The following is a 14752-nucleotide window of genomic DNA, read 5'->3' on the forward strand; positions in this document are numbered from 1 at the left end:
GGGATAAATGAACTCTAGGTTCAGGAAGACAACCATGTCTCAACACATGTAGAGGAGTTGGAGAGATGGCTCAGGCATTAAAGCACTTGCTTTTTTCTTTCTTCAGAGAACCCAGGTATGTACGACATACCCACAGTACCCACAAGCTGCCTCAGAACACTCCGAGACTCCAATTCTAGGGGATCAAATCAATGCCTTTCCGGCCTTCACAGGCACCAGGCATACATGTGGTGCACACATATACATGCAGGCAAATAATCTTGCACATAAAATAAAAGTAAGTTTAAAAAAAACCAAGGGGGAGAATGATCATGGACAACATCCAACATCGACCTTTAGGCTCAAGTATGGACACATGCCCCTGCATACACACGTGCACAAGCCCATGTGCACATACACATACACACTCCTTAACACACCCCAAGTCATCAATTAAGGCCCTAGGGGCAGGTTTAGGGTGCTGGTAGCTTGTTCTGCCCTTCTTAGTGAAGCCAAAGAGCATTCAAAGAGTCTTCCATTCCTCTGCTGTTGCATCAACCACTACCCAGTACACAGCACATTATCCTTGACCGTGTTCTTGCCTATTACATCCACGCAGACATGCAGGCTCTCCTGGAGATGCCTTGACTCCCATACTTCCAGGTTCTCTCTCTCCTCCTTCCCGTTCCTCCACTCTCCACCCCCAGGGCCAAATAGACACCCTAAGTCAGGCCCTGGAGGAGAGCAACAGGCACAGACAGAGCCCTGCAGAGAAGGGGAGGCTGCTGGAACCCCTGCAGCAGGAGAGGGTCCCCAGGAAGACAGGGTGTACCTGTCACCAGGAGGCAGTGAGTGTGCGGGCCATGGCACAGCTCTGCATCTAAATACCTAATAAGTTCTTAGGCATAAAAAGGAGACCTAGGTAGATGCCAGAGGCAGGTGTAAAATCATGCAGTGACCCAGACAGTATCCAATTCCTAGGTGACAGGCAGGAAAACTGAGGTCGGAGGGGCACCACAGAGAGTCAGAGGGCTGACTTTCTTGCTGCACAGTGGGCACCTCCGGAAGGAGGGGTCATTAGCAGGTTAATAGTTTGGGGGAGGAAATAAGCTGAGCCCAAGACCGTCTCCAGCAGACTACCTGGCTCCAAGAAGCCAAGGAGCCCCCACCCCTGGCCCATGTCCATGTAGCTTCTCCCCTAACCAGGTTCTTCTACGGAGTCGTGGAGAGCAGGAAGCTGCAGCCACACTGCAGGCAGAGAGGCGTGCCTTAAAGGAGCAAGCAACTTCGCTGCGCATCGAGCGGACCCGCCTACAGGGGGAGCTGGCGGCACTGCGCACACGCCTTCTACAGGTATTTGTTTCGAGGCAGGAAAGATTCCTGGAGGTGTACAGGAGGGCTGCAAGAAGTGGGGAAGTCCCATTGGCGGCTAGAGAGCAGAAGCTGGGAAAAGAAGTGGTCCAGCCGGCTTCGTTGTCTACACTTGGCCTGGCGATGGTGTTAGTTCAGAGCCAGCCCCATAGCTTCCAAGCACCTTGAGAGACTTGACAAGGCACCCTACCTCGACTGTCTTTGAGGGAGGTGAAGCACCACCCCGGCCAGCTCTTCTTGGGCCCCTGGGACCTGTTCACAGTGGAAACAGCACCCGACTTTGAGGATGTCATGGGCTGTGTCAGGGGCAGCAGGTGAGGTGGCCAGTGTGTTCATAGCTCCTCCCCCCATCTTTTCTCATGGAAGAGTACCCACTGAGCTCGTGTAGGGCAGAGCAGACAGGCCATACAATGAGACCAGGCAGTGTTGCCATTGCTGTGGAGTGTCACTGCTCAGCATAGGTCAGGGTACAAGACAGAATCCATATAGCCTGGTGTCCAGTGTGCTACAAAGAAACAGGAAAGCGCAGGACACAGCCCATCTAAACTAGCTTAGCAGAGTACTGGGCTGTGACCACAGAATTCTGATACCCCCACTGCCCCCTCCAAGGTAGAAGATGCCAGAGCATTGAGTCCAAAAAAGCAATCAGGAGGGAGATGGCATGTGGGAGAGAGGAAGGGAGGATAGAATCTGCCAGGCTGGCTGACTGATAGCAGCAACCTGATCCCTCGGGATTTGGTCTCCCTATTTGCAAAGCAAGGCAGCAGGAACATTAGTATTGAGCATTAGGCATGAGATCCAAGACAGGCCGCCCCTCTCAAGGCCTCTTCACCCCCCACCCCAAGCCTGCCCAGAGCACAGGACCCAGCGGGTCAGGGCACTTACAAAAGCCACCAATCCACTTGTCTGTAAAAGGCTGCCCTCCCACCAAGGGAAAGCGGTATCAGCAGGATGTAGTCACCAGAATCTTGCTGCAGTTGCTGGAGGAAAGATGTACTGTCCCCACCCTGAGCAGGGGTGGGGAATAGGATCGTGCCTTCTTGGATGTTGCTGGGGCAAGGGAGGTGGCACTGCCTAGGGGCAACAGAACAAGCTGTGGGCACAATGCCAGCCTTGGATCCTGGGGGCCCAAGAGGGGGAGGGCAGGAACAGCTAATTAGTTCCAGGAGGTCAGCTGTTAGGGGCCCACAAACCCATAAACCCTTTATTAGTGTCTCAGGAGGGGAAACCCGGATGTGGACATTTATTTATTTTGGATTTCACTTTTCTCTTTATAACACGCATTTCTAGCAGTGTAACTAAATTTTTAAAGAAACAGGGTTCCCTTTTCAGTGTAGAGGACTCTTTTTTTCTCAGTCCTATGGAAGAAGGCTTTACAATTTATTTTTTTAAGACTCAGATCCTTACCCTATAACTTTGCCCACGCAAACAACTCACTATATCCCAAGGTCCCTGGGAGTCCTATGTGGGCTCCAGGTGGCAAAGGTAGGTCTGCCCAATACTGAAAGGGGAACCACATGGCATTGAACTCCAGCAGGCCAGCAGGCAGGCAGGCACAGCACTGAGCAGAGAGGCAGACTGGCTTAAGAGCAAGGCCTGGCTCTAGTCCTGCCTTGGTGATGGCCAGCCTGATGAGGCTGTGAAGCCAGGATCCCATAAGTTTCCGAGAGCACCTATATGGATAGGCAGGCTTCTGCTGTTCTCCAGAAGAGAGGATTCCTCATCAGTTGTGTCTTTCCAGAGGTTTCATATGCAGGGCATAAGGACCCCTGACCTTCTCATGGGAAATGGTTACGTCTCATATCCAACTTACAGGGCACAGGTGAGGGCTGTGTTCCAGGATGGATGCAAAGACAGCTATGCCACTTGGACACGGGCTTGTTGGCCTGTGACAGTGGCTTCAGCCAGATCCATGGCTTTGTAGAGGGAGAAGGTCCTGAGTATCTGGGGCTTTGGAGAGGGAGAAGGTCCTGTTCTTTTCAAAAGGCCATGGGAGTATCTGGGACTCAAGAGGCCTGAGGAACATTGGCAAAGGGTAGAGGTATTGGTCTTCAAATGCCCCCTCCCTTCCCAAGGATCGCTACAGGGACTTCTGCTGGTGCAAAAGACACATGCCCCCCCCAACTCCTACTGTGGCTGCAGATGCCAATAGACTTGAACAGGGGCTAGTACCCCTGACAGCTGCACCAGCTCTCAGGAGCCTTGGCATCCAGGGCACAAGTGCCCTTTATTCCACAGAGGGAAGTCTGGCCTGAGATTGCACCTCTGCCAGAAAGACCCTAAATCCCACTGAAGTTCCACTTCCCCCTCCCCGGCAGACAGAGCAGGAAACTCTGAGGAAGGAGGAGGACACAGCAATGCTGGGAACCAAGAAGGAGCGGCTGCTCCAGGTCCTGAGCAGCCTGCATCAGGAAGTAGATGGGACTCTGCGGCAGAGGCAGCAGCTGCAGGTGAGCTGAGCCAGTGCAGTCTCATTTTGTGAACTGAAAAGGCAGCTGGACAGGTCGCTGTCCATGAGGGGTGCCAAGCTGAGATGGAAGCAACAGCGCAGTCCACCGAAGAGTCCACTCAGAGTTCCAGAGTGATGTGGAGCCAGGACTGAGGGCAGTCTTTCAGGAGTGGTAGGGCTGCTGAGGCCCTGTGAGCCAGGCACGGCTCTGCAAAATGGCACAGGAAACAGGATAGAGGGGCTGGCAGGACAGGGCCATGCATGTCTCCTTGGCCCAGGCCTTGAAAGCAACCTGTGCTCCTTTGAGGCTTTAGTCTCCCCTTTCACCATGGGACACCGCTTCCTCCCCACCATTCCAGCTGGCTACCCTTAGGGAGGATGGATAATCATCAATATTCAGTGACCTCAAAGGGAACCTGTGATTCTGTTCACACAGACTTAAGGCCTACTCCAGGGGCTGTGGCTTGGGCTCCAGCCCAGCAAAACCCTTAGCAGGTGACCTGGACTCAAAACCTGTGGGCTGAACATGTATGCCAGTTCCAGGTCCACTGCTGGTTCTGGGCCAGGGCCAGCACCCCAGCAGAAAGCAGTGGGGTCAAGACAGGAAGTGCAGCCCCGAAGATAGGGTGGGGCATCCCACTGGACCTGACCCCAGGATCCCAGCAGCCCTCAATGCCTGTGTTCTCATTCCAGGCCCAGATGGCGGAACTGGAACAGGCCCACACCCAGAGACTCCAAGAGCTGGCTACCCAGCGCCAGCAGGGCCTGGCAGCTGAGGCTGACGGGCTCCATGAGTCCCAGCTGCAGGCCACACAAGCTCTGGAGTCCCGGGAGCAGATTCAGCAGCAGAGGGTGAAGGTCCTGGAAAGGCAGGTAGGCCCAGGAGCCCAGGTACTCTGAGCAGGGCTGCATAAGGAGAAAGAAGGGGCCTGTACCCATGGCACCCATGCAGACAACCACATGAACTTTATTGGGGGCCTTGGCTTTTAGCATGCTCTATATGTGTGCCTTTTTGCAGGAGCAGCTCCTTGGCTCATTTACAGCTCAGTGAGTAGTAGAACATGGTGCTGGGCCTCTACTGTCCTGTCCTGAGAGGATGATTAGGATAGCTCCTGTCAGAGGTAGCCACGAGACTGGCTGGTCACTGGGTGACACGCAGTCTGCCTGTCATGTGCAGTTAACAGTTAACACACTTATTCTTTGGGGTCGCAGGGCAAACATCAGCTCATGAGCAGCTCAGGGGGTTAGGAAGTGCATCTGAACTCGGAGCCCTGTGCATGTGCAGAGTGCACTCAAGAAAGTACTCACTCACGAGCTGAGCCTGCCACAGCTCAACTGCTGAGTCAAGAGAGCCTAGAGCCACTTCGGGTGGTGGTGCACGCCTTTAATCGGGGAGGGAGAGGCAGGCAGATCTTTGACTTTGAGGCCAGCCTGGTATACAGAGAGAGAGTTCCAGGACAGCCAGGGGTACACAGAGAAACCCTGTCTCAACAAACAAACAAACAAAACACCTTAGAAATGTTGACGCTCAAGATCCTTATTTTATGGGAAGAAGACACAGGCAGGTGAGGAGGCTGCCCAGTTACCCTCAATTTACTTTCCCTAACCCACTAGCAATGTTTATTTTTAACCCAGTCACTCGCATTTTTGCCCTCACCAGAAAAGGATCTGTTTCCTGTTTGTAGGATGCACACAGATGTTCAGAATGGCAGGCTTAAGCTGTTATCTGTCTGTCTGTCTACCTGCTGCTTCTATCTCATGCATGCTCCCTTGGGAGCCATAGATTGCAGCCTCCCCAAGCCCCTCCTGATACAACTCTCCACAACTCTGTTCTTGGGGGTTCCTGCCCACCTGCCTGAACCCCTACTCTGTCTCCAGGTGGCTAGCCCGAAGAAGCAGCTGGACCAGGAAGTGTGTCAGCAGCAGCAACAGGCCCACAGTGACTAGATCTTTTGAGCCAAGCAATGACCTCCACTGCAGTTTCCTCCCTAACCCCTGTGCTGGGTGGCCTGCACTGACCATCCAGGACAGCAGGCTCTGGGGGAAACGTGAAGGCCCTCCGCTACTGGAGAAACTGGTGGGGCCAAATTCAACAAACATCAGTGTGTAGTGAGAGGGCGTACAGTCAGCCACCAACCAAAGCACACTACTCCCTCCACAACTCTTCCCCGGCTGCCCAAGTCCCAACTCTGCGGACAGCAGCCTCCAGCTGGGCTGGACCACACTGCTCTTTAATCCTCCCTCCTGCTGCAGGAGCACGGATGTTGACCACCCCTCGGCCTGAACGGGGCCTGGGGCTCCATTTCCAGATTGGACCTGCCATTGGGCCAGGCTGGTGGCTGGGTCCTGACAGACCAGCTTCTTTGCCACAGGCTGCATTCCGTACCCTCAGCTCTGTAAACAGAGGGAAACACATGGAAAACATTTCCACCAGCAAGCGCCAAAAACACAATGTCCTGCAAGGCCAACCACCACACCCCACATCCAGAGGCCACAGAATCTTCCGCATCCAGGAACTGCAGTCCCGGCATGGTGGCAGGTGGCTGGAAATGACTCAGAGGCGAGTCCCGTGACTCGCTGGCCACAGGGGTGTTGTAGATCTGAAGCTGTTCCAGAATCTCCCATTTCCACACCAGAAAATGCTGAAAAATGCCAGGGGGAATCCTGCTCTGGTTGCTATAGAGACCAAGGCCACCATCTTACCAGAGCCTGTTCCTGCCTTACCTGTTGGCATCTATGCACCCTTCTATTCAGTGCTGGTCGGAGTGAGTTTTGTTTCTTCTCCAACCAGTCTCTTTGGCATTGGAAATGGCACTTTCCAGTGCCTCTTCGGCTGCCAGCCAGTCTGGTAAATTCTTGTCTGCACCACTAGGTGCACATTGCCCCATGGTTTGTGCTTCTGCCAGGACCTCCTGAAGCATCTTCAAGGACTCTGGCACGGGGCAGGAACGGCCAGAAGCTGCTGGAGCCCGTCCAATCGCAGTCATGTAGCTATGGCCAAGATATGTGACAGCCTGTCAGTTTACTTCAAGATCACCAGGGACTTAAAATCAGCCATCCCGGCAGACCTTTGGTTGAACTTGGTAACCGGATCCTGCACAATCAAGGTAGGCAGATAGGCTAGATCGAAGATGCCGATACAGTCAGGCTCTGAAAGGAAGAGCACACAGACCCATTGGCAACAGCTTCCCTGCACAAAGGACACGTTGGTGGTGGCATGGGTCCTGTGATACGTGCCCACCTACAGTTTCCAGTCCCAGAAACACTGAGCCTCGTGGAGGAGAGCCATGACCTGCCCCACTGGGGACTGGGAAACTGGGACTTGGTAGTTGGCCCTTACCTTGTTCCTTCCCTGGTCTGCAGTTCCCCTGTGGTGATGGTGTACTTCCCCTCAAGGACCTGAGCATGACACAGAAACTGGAGCTTTCCACAGGAGGCCAGGGAGTTCCTCCGTGGCTCATTCAAGAAGCCTTCCTCTTCCTGATGTTTCAGGGCTCACTGGTGTCCCGGGGACATCAAGGGGATTGAAGCTGCCAGCTGAGGCGGTGTCCTGTAAGCAGAGCACAGAGGGACACACTTCATCGGTGAGAGGTCCAGATACTTCTCAGCACCAAAATGAAAGACACTGTGATCTGACCAAGGTGCTTCCTGGTGACCCAGGGCCTTTTACACTGACTGCTCAGGAGAGCATTCAGAGTACAGAGAGGGCTTCTGAGATTGCCATGCTTTGAGTATTTTTACATCAGTGCAGGAGGTATTGTTTTTACTTATTCAACATAAAGGAATATATTTGTGTTGAAAAGGGATGTTTTCTAAAGAATATATTGCATTTCTCTAAACATTTTCTAAGGTGTGTGTACATTGGTATGTGTTATCTGGTGGTTTCTGCCCTGGGCAAAGTGGTGCTGGTTATGAAAGACCTTCCCAGCAGTTCTCTGAGACTACTGTTTGTGGGTGCAGAAACCTCACAGCTGGGCCAAGATTAGATAGGGAACTATTGACAGGCAGTGAACCAAATCCAGGACCCCACAGCTCACCCCATGCAGGCCTTGCCCCACTCCACTTGCCCAGTGGAGCTTCAGGCACAGACATGCAAAGAGAAGAGGACAGAAGGGCATCCCACAGCAGAGGATGCCAGGCTAAGGGAGGAGGCAGCTGGATGAACAGTTCAGTCCATGCAGATGGCGGGGGACCTGGGTTTCTGTCTCTTACCTTCCCCAGAGTTTGAGAGGAAAAGCTCTGATACCTCCCTGATAGAACAGCCTGGTCCTACTTCCAGCGGGGAGGTAGGCAGTTTCTTCTTTTGGACTGCCCCACATTTGGTTCTTGGACTGTATAAAGTCTGATGGGTCCCAAGACTTGTTGGGGAGATGCCAGCCTCAGATGGAATCTCTGCCCTGCTCCCTAGCTGGGCAATCTAAACAGGCTCTCTGGATGCCTGTGAGAATGTGAAAGTGGCCCTGAGGCCTGGTCCTGCAACAATGGAGTCCCAGACTTCCTCCTGGAGCCTGGAGCTGCACATACATTGTTAGACCACCCCGGACCTCATGTGTAGCCCCTCAGCTGGCACTCCACAGATGAGCCTCTCCATGCCCATTCCCTCCAGAGGTTGGGGAGCACACAATACACTAGGCGACAGACACACACATATTCACACATAGGACTCAGAATCAGGCATTGGCCAAGTTCTTTTTAGAGACAGAGCACAAAATCTGACAGACACATGCCATTGTGCAACTTCCAGTGAGGTCTATGGGACATGCTGAGGGTAGTAACATCCCTACTCCCTCTGACCAAGGGAGCTCTGGCCCAAACTCTTGGGTGCCCAGTCTGCAGCCACCAGCCTTGCCAGCCTTTCAGGTTACTGTTGCAAGAAGACAAATAGAATAGAAGGTCCTGGGCCCAGGGGGAGCTTGGAGTAAAGGCCAGACTAAGAGTTCAGATGTCACATTTAGAGATTGGCCAAAGCAGGAGGCAAGGGCTCCGTCTTGACTGTTGCTGGAGCGGGACACAACCAATGTGCACTGCTTATTTGAGATGTCTGAAACATTAACGTTTAAAAAATACATCCTGTGTCGTTTAACAATGGAGCTACATCTGAGAAACATCACTGGGCAACTTTGTCACCATAGAACACCATGGAATTTGCTATTCAAACTGTGATTGCTGCAGTACCCCTGGGTGATCCGCTCTTTGGAGACGATCTGGTATATGCGATCCGTGCCTGACCGAAAGATTGTTATACAAGAAAATAAAACCTCACAGGAGACATGTAAAGATCACACCACCACATGTGATCCAAACCCCGCTGCCACACAGGGGAAACCTGAGCAGTTCCTTTCTCCAGAACACACACTTAGGATGGTTGTAGTGGGCACGCCACTCCAAATACTGTTTCCCAAATGTTTTACTTGGCATGATGTCATCAGAGTTTTCCCAATGCCTTTAAAACACCCCAGAAGTAGGACTGTGGTTTCTCAGATCTGCATGCCCATCCTATGCCAGCAGCCTCAGTCTTCCAGAGACAGGAAAGAGTGGTCCCTGCAGAAGAGGACCCCCAAGGCACCTGGGAAACCCCCACTCCACATATGTATGTGTTCCCAGTCACCTCAGGTGGACTCAGAATTTTCCATGGAACAATTTCTGCATCACACACTACCCTCTCAAGTGGGTGGGAAAGTTCTGCCTGAGCCCCCACCTGCATTGGCCTTTTCTTGTTCAAAACAAAGCAAGTGGTAGGCGTTTGGGGAGGATATGTTGAGCTAATTGTCACCCCAAGGTCAATGGCAAAGGTCAGGGCATGGGTGTTGAGGTCAGCCAGCCTCATGTGTAGGTGCTGTGCAGGTATGGATGGCATCCCTCTCCTCCCTGGCACGGTGGACTGTCCAGTCTCACCTACAGGTGTGCTATGTGCGTCTCCTCAGGAGCTGGGCCCCACCTGCCCAGCCCTCTCAGGCCTCTCCAAGCCCATCCTGGAACAGTAGAGGGTGACTGGTGGTGGGGGCTTCTGTTTGTTCTGCGTGATGCAGAGTTGTTTGAGGAGAGCACGAGCTACTCTAGCTACCTCCAATGAACGTGAAGGAGGAAAAGGCAGGGGTGGGCTGCAGCCTCAGGCCTGCTGTGTGGGGCGGGCTGACTAGGCCAGTCAGCCAGGCAGAACAAGGGTAGTGTTCCCCATCTTGACCTTCATGGACCCCCTAAGGCCTGAACATCTGGTGGGTGGCTCTCTGGGGTTCCCCCATCTAAACAGGCACACACAGTCAGGCCCTAAATTAAAGTGTCACAAGCCTCTTGGGGAGCTCAAGTTTCCTGCTGCAGAACATGAGCCTGCTTGATAAAAAACGATTTTGGTTGTGATAAATGTGGATTTTCTGTGGTAGAGACAAAGGCGCCCTTGAGTCCAGGGGGGAACCTAAAACAGCACGCTGCTGAAAAGTATTTCCTGATAATATTTTTAGCACCTGAAAAAAAAAAAAAAGCTATTTTCCCTCTCTTTTTGCCTGTGAGTCTGTGTGTGTGTGTGTGTGTGTGTGTGTATGAAATGCAATACCCAGCAACAACAATAAGATTTGTTAGCCCCCTACCCCCAATCCTGTCTCCCAGGCTTCTCTGAAAATCTGCACAGGGCACCCAGTTGGAGATAGAGGTCAGCGCCACTACTCTTGATGGAAATCAGAAGACCCAGCCTGCTCCTGGACCTGCGCACAGAGGCCAGCTCGGAGGTGAGCCTCTGTCCTGGTACCCCACAGCTGACCAGGGGATTCTGGTGGAAAATGGTCAAGACCCCATGTCTCACCCACTACTTCACCCTACCTGGAAGGATAGTCTTCAATCAATGAATCTACTGAGCACTGCTGTGTACCTGACAGTGTGCCCAGTCCTGCGGCAACCCAGGAGTCCCCAGGAAGACATAAACCCAAATCCAGACATGGGCCTTTACTAGGACCCTCTAAGGCATGTGCCTGGGAGAAGGGTGGTAGTGATGAGGTGGAAACTGTGGCCAGGTGCTACAGGTAGAGCAAGGATGTTGCTGGAGACAACAGGATTGCATAGTAATGGGCTACGCTTGTTATCCCGTGGGCAGAAAGGCAAATCTGTATTCCCTCTAAGCTTCTGTCCTTAGAGCTGGAGCTGCACCTGCATTTCCATGTGGGAAAGCCAATGAGAGAGGAGAGGAGAGTTTTTTAGCAGGCCCTGTGCCCAACACAGGAGGCTAGAGGCTCCTGGGTCCCCAGCATGGTGACCATGCCTGCTGGCAGCTGTCCTGGAGGTTGTGCTGTAGGATGCCTTGTGAGGCCTGGTCCTGACCCCAGCCTGGTCTGCTCAATGAGGAGCGAACTTATCACAGAACATTCTTAAATCCCAGAGCCTGGCCATAGGGCTGATCTGTTTTGTTTTGTTTTATCTTTGTTTTCTGCTGTTTCCTGACTGTCCTGGAACTCACTCTGACCCCAAACTCAGAAATCCACCTGCCTTTGCCTCCTGAGTGCCAGGGTTAAGGGCATTCAATACCACGCCCGTCACCAAGGGCTGCTCTTCTATAGCTAACTGTGGAGCAGAACCTTTCACATCTCCAGCTGGTTTGCCCCTCTGCAAAGCAGTATCACTACACAGAGCTAGAGGAGTGGGCCAGGACAAGGCCAGCTAGGCACCAGGCGTAGGGTGGAGGGAAGTGCTCACTCTCAGGATTAGTACAAACGCAGATGACCGTCAGGGCCACCTCCTTAAGTCTGGTGCCTGACCCTGACACCGAGGCAACAGGGTTGGGAACATCACAGTGGTAAGGCTGCTCAGAACAGGATCTGTGTAAGCTGGAACACAGAGAACTATACCTTAAAAATAACATGCAATGTCCCTCCCTGAAATTGAAACAAAACACGTGCTTATTAGAGATTTGAAGAGATACAGAAAAACGCAAAGCCAGTGGTGGCTGCTGTTACTTCTGCAGCTTTTTTCTCCCTTCTCTTTGAGAGGTATCATCTTGTTTTGGGGATCCCAGATTTGGCTTATGGTCACATGTCACCCAACAGCAGGATCTGGGAGGAAGCAAGATGGTGGGGACTGAGGTCCCAAGAGTCCAACCCCTGTAGTGAACCAGAGGACATAGAAATGGACCAGATTGCACTCCCAAGGCAGGACGGCCACTTACAAAGCAGTTCTCAGGCCCAGCAAGAAGGGCTAGGGAACCACAGCAACTGATTTGGCCCCTCCTGCCATGCCCAGCGGCATTTATCAACTTGCCCCCAGGGTCTGGGTGACCAGCCTGCCCCACAGGTTTCCCTGACATTATCCAGCTGTGATGGGTGTCTGACGCTTTCAGAAAAAACCCTTACATGGAGAGAAAGCTGTGTACAGTCTTCAAGTCTCCCAGGCCCAAGGGTCACCCTCAATGAAGCCAGAGAAGGAACAGACCTGGGACAGGCTTCAGGGAGCACTGAAAAATTGGTGCCCTAGGCTAGGGCTGGGATGTGGCCACATGAGGTTCATCTAAGCATTGCAGGCAAAGTGGCCTCCACTGACATTCTATCAGAAAAAGCCAGATGCTCTGGCCTGACAGGAACCCCCCAGGGGACACACAGGAAGCCTGTCCAAAATCAGGCCTTAGGGCAACAAGTCAGCCTGGGAACTGCTGGGTTAGCCCAGGCGCCTCCTGCGGGCAGTTCCTAAACTGGTGACTGGAGAATCCAAGTCCTCACCTCATGAATGCCCGAACGCAAAGGAGCTATAGGGGCAATAATAGGGCCTTGAGGCTGGAGAAGAAGCCAACACAGTACCAGTTCGGCTTTAAGCGCCTGGGACAGAAGGGAATGGGAGATGCGTTCTCGCTCCCTCCCACCCGGAGGACCAGCAAGTTAAAAATGCCACTATTTGCATGACCCCGCCCCTCCCCGCCTCTCCCGGGTGGCCACTCCAGCTGGCTATTTAAACCCGGGTCCCGGAGGTGGGACCGCGGTCCCGATCGTGCCTCGCGCCTTCCCAAGCAAAGCTGGAGCCCAAGAGTGGGAGCCCAAGAGTGGGACTCTAGCTAGCGAGAGGGGACGGTGTCGGCCGTGCGGTGACTACAGCCACCTGCCAGAGCCCGGTGGTCCGCCCTCAGACCCGGCGATGCGCCGCGGAGTCGCCTGGGCGCTGCTGCTGGCCGCGGCCCTGGAGCTCGGGGCACGCGGGGTGCGCGCTGCGGTGGCCCTCGCCGACTTCTACCCGTTCGGCACGAAGCGCGGCGACGCCGTCACCCCGAAGCAGGACGACGGCGGCTCAGGGCTGCAGCCCCTCTCGGTGCCCTTCCCGTTCTTCGGCGCCGAGCACTCCGGACTCTACGTGAGTAACCCCGAGCTCGAGGGGGCTCTGGGGGGGGGCGCCTCTGCCCTCCGCCCCAACTCCCGCAGCCGCCACCGCCGGCAACTTGGCACCGCGGCAGCCAGAGGTGGAATGAGGACAGCCCTTCCTCCCTCCCGCGGCCAAGGCCGGACAGCCGCTGGCGGGAGAGGCGTGGGCAGGGCGGGGCGAGCAGCCGCCAAGGCACCTAGGCGACAGCCAGGCCAGCGGCGCGCGGCGCGCCCCTGAGACTCATGGCTGGACCTGTTCGGGACGTTGGCACAGTTCACCAGGCTACTGGCCCCCAGTGCCGAGTGGGCACCCTAGCTCCTGTTCCTTCACAGAGAGCGGTGTTGCAGTGGGCACGTGGCCTCTGGCCAGTTTGCCCAGTGGGGCATCTGGCTTGTGATGATGGTCTCAACCCTCTCTAGGCCACTTCAGCCTCACCCTCAGTTAACACCCAAGGCCCAGGGCCAGAAGGAATTCTGACGGTGATTTGCTTCCTTGCAGAAGACCTGCGCTGGGCAGGCTGGCAGCTAGGGGCAGTGTCGAGGGGTGTGCTCCTCTCCCCAGATCTTAGCCTGGAGGTTGGCCACCCAGACTCAAACCCTCTAAACAGGGCACCCAAAGGTAATTTTCCTCCACCCCAGACATGAGTACAGGTCTCAGTGGATGAATGGTCTGAGGGTCTGATGTTCCCAGTCTTCATGTTCCCAGGGTCTAATGCTGAGCCAATTACCCAAGGGCATGGTAGAGTGTTGTGCCAACCCGCCGCCTCCTGACCCACCCAAACCTGCTTCGAAAAGTCTGAGCCATTTTGGTCTACAGTTGAAACATCCAATGCCAATCACCACCATGCTCCATTTTGTCATTAGCGTCACCACCTCAGCTATCAATGCCACTGGCACAACCACCATTGCCTTAAGCACTGCTTCTTTTCTCCCTCCCCTCTTGAGCAGAGCCTCCATAGCAAGCCCCGTGGTCTGCACTGTCATTCCGCCCGAACACCACTATCCATGGGACCTGTCCACCACCAGCACCACCTCCAAAACCCTGCACCCCAAAGCTAGCTACAGCGTCATCCACACGGTCCGCCACTGCGGTGCTCCACAGCCTAGCGGCTGACCTCCCTGTACCCACTCAGAATGGCCTCCTCACCTTGGTGGCAGTGACTGGTGCCACTACCATGTACAGCAGAGAGAGGAGAGGCAGCCATCCCCGAAAATCCCTCTGTCCTGGCACTTGGCGAAGGGAAGACTCCTGGAAGTAAGTGGTAGACAGGAAGAGCTGTGCTCTGGGTCTGCCCAGCAGGAAGAGGCCTACACATCTCAGGAATGTGGAGGTTCATCCTAACAAGCTCTGTCAAAATGTTCTTTAAGCAGTCTGGCTAGGCTTGGATTTTCCACTCCCAGGTGAAAATGTTATTTTTCTTTAGAAAACACGGGCTGATGCAGACATGGTGCACATCTTGCCTTTCCCTTTGCTCAGTGGGAAAGGAACTGGCATTCTCAGAAAACCATGCCCATCCATCTGGCCTGAAACAGCACTTGGGGCATGTAGATAGGTGACTGTTGAGGCTAGATGGAGAAAAGGAGGCATTGGCTTCAGAGCAGGGCTGTCTGCCGAGTGTCCCCTGAA

At 54.0% G+C, this 14752-nt stretch overlaps 2 protein-coding genes across 4 annotated transcripts in view; both read left to right on the forward strand.

The window, feature by feature from the left end:
- Crocc2 (ciliary rootlet coiled-coil, rootletin family member 2) overlaps positions 1–7919 on the forward strand; it is a 63131-nt gene extending 55212 nt beyond the window's left edge. Inside the window, exons 29-32 of the mRNA XM_060368904.1 lie at positions 1186–1332; positions 3669–3800; positions 4493–4672; positions 5678–7919. Coding sequence (XP_060224887.1) covers positions 1186–1332; positions 3669–3800; positions 4493–4672; positions 5678–5746 — 528 coding nt within the window. The 3' untranslated portion in view covers positions 5747–7919. The remainder of the gene's footprint in view (positions 1–1185; positions 1333–3668; positions 3801–4492; positions 4673–5677) is intronic.
- Positions 7920–12761: 4842 nt separating this feature from the next.
- Positions 12762–14752, forward strand: part of Sned1 (sushi, nidogen and EGF like domains 1) — a 63214-nt gene continuing 61223 nt past the window's right edge. For all 3 annotated transcript variants that reach the window (XM_021632049.2, XM_060368905.1, XM_060368906.1), the window contains exon 1: positions 12762–13117. In XM_021632049.2, the coding sequence (XP_021487724.1) occupies positions 12905–13117 (213 nt within the window). In that variant the 5' untranslated portion in view covers positions 12762–12904. The remainder of the gene's footprint in view (positions 13118–14752) is intronic.

The sequence above is a fragment of the Meriones unguiculatus genome, chromosome 15, assembly GCF_030254825.1.
Source record: "Meriones unguiculatus strain TT.TT164.6M chromosome 15, Bangor_MerUng_6.1, whole genome shotgun sequence".
NCBI lineage: Eukaryota > Metazoa > Chordata > Mammalia > Rodentia > Muridae > Meriones > Meriones unguiculatus.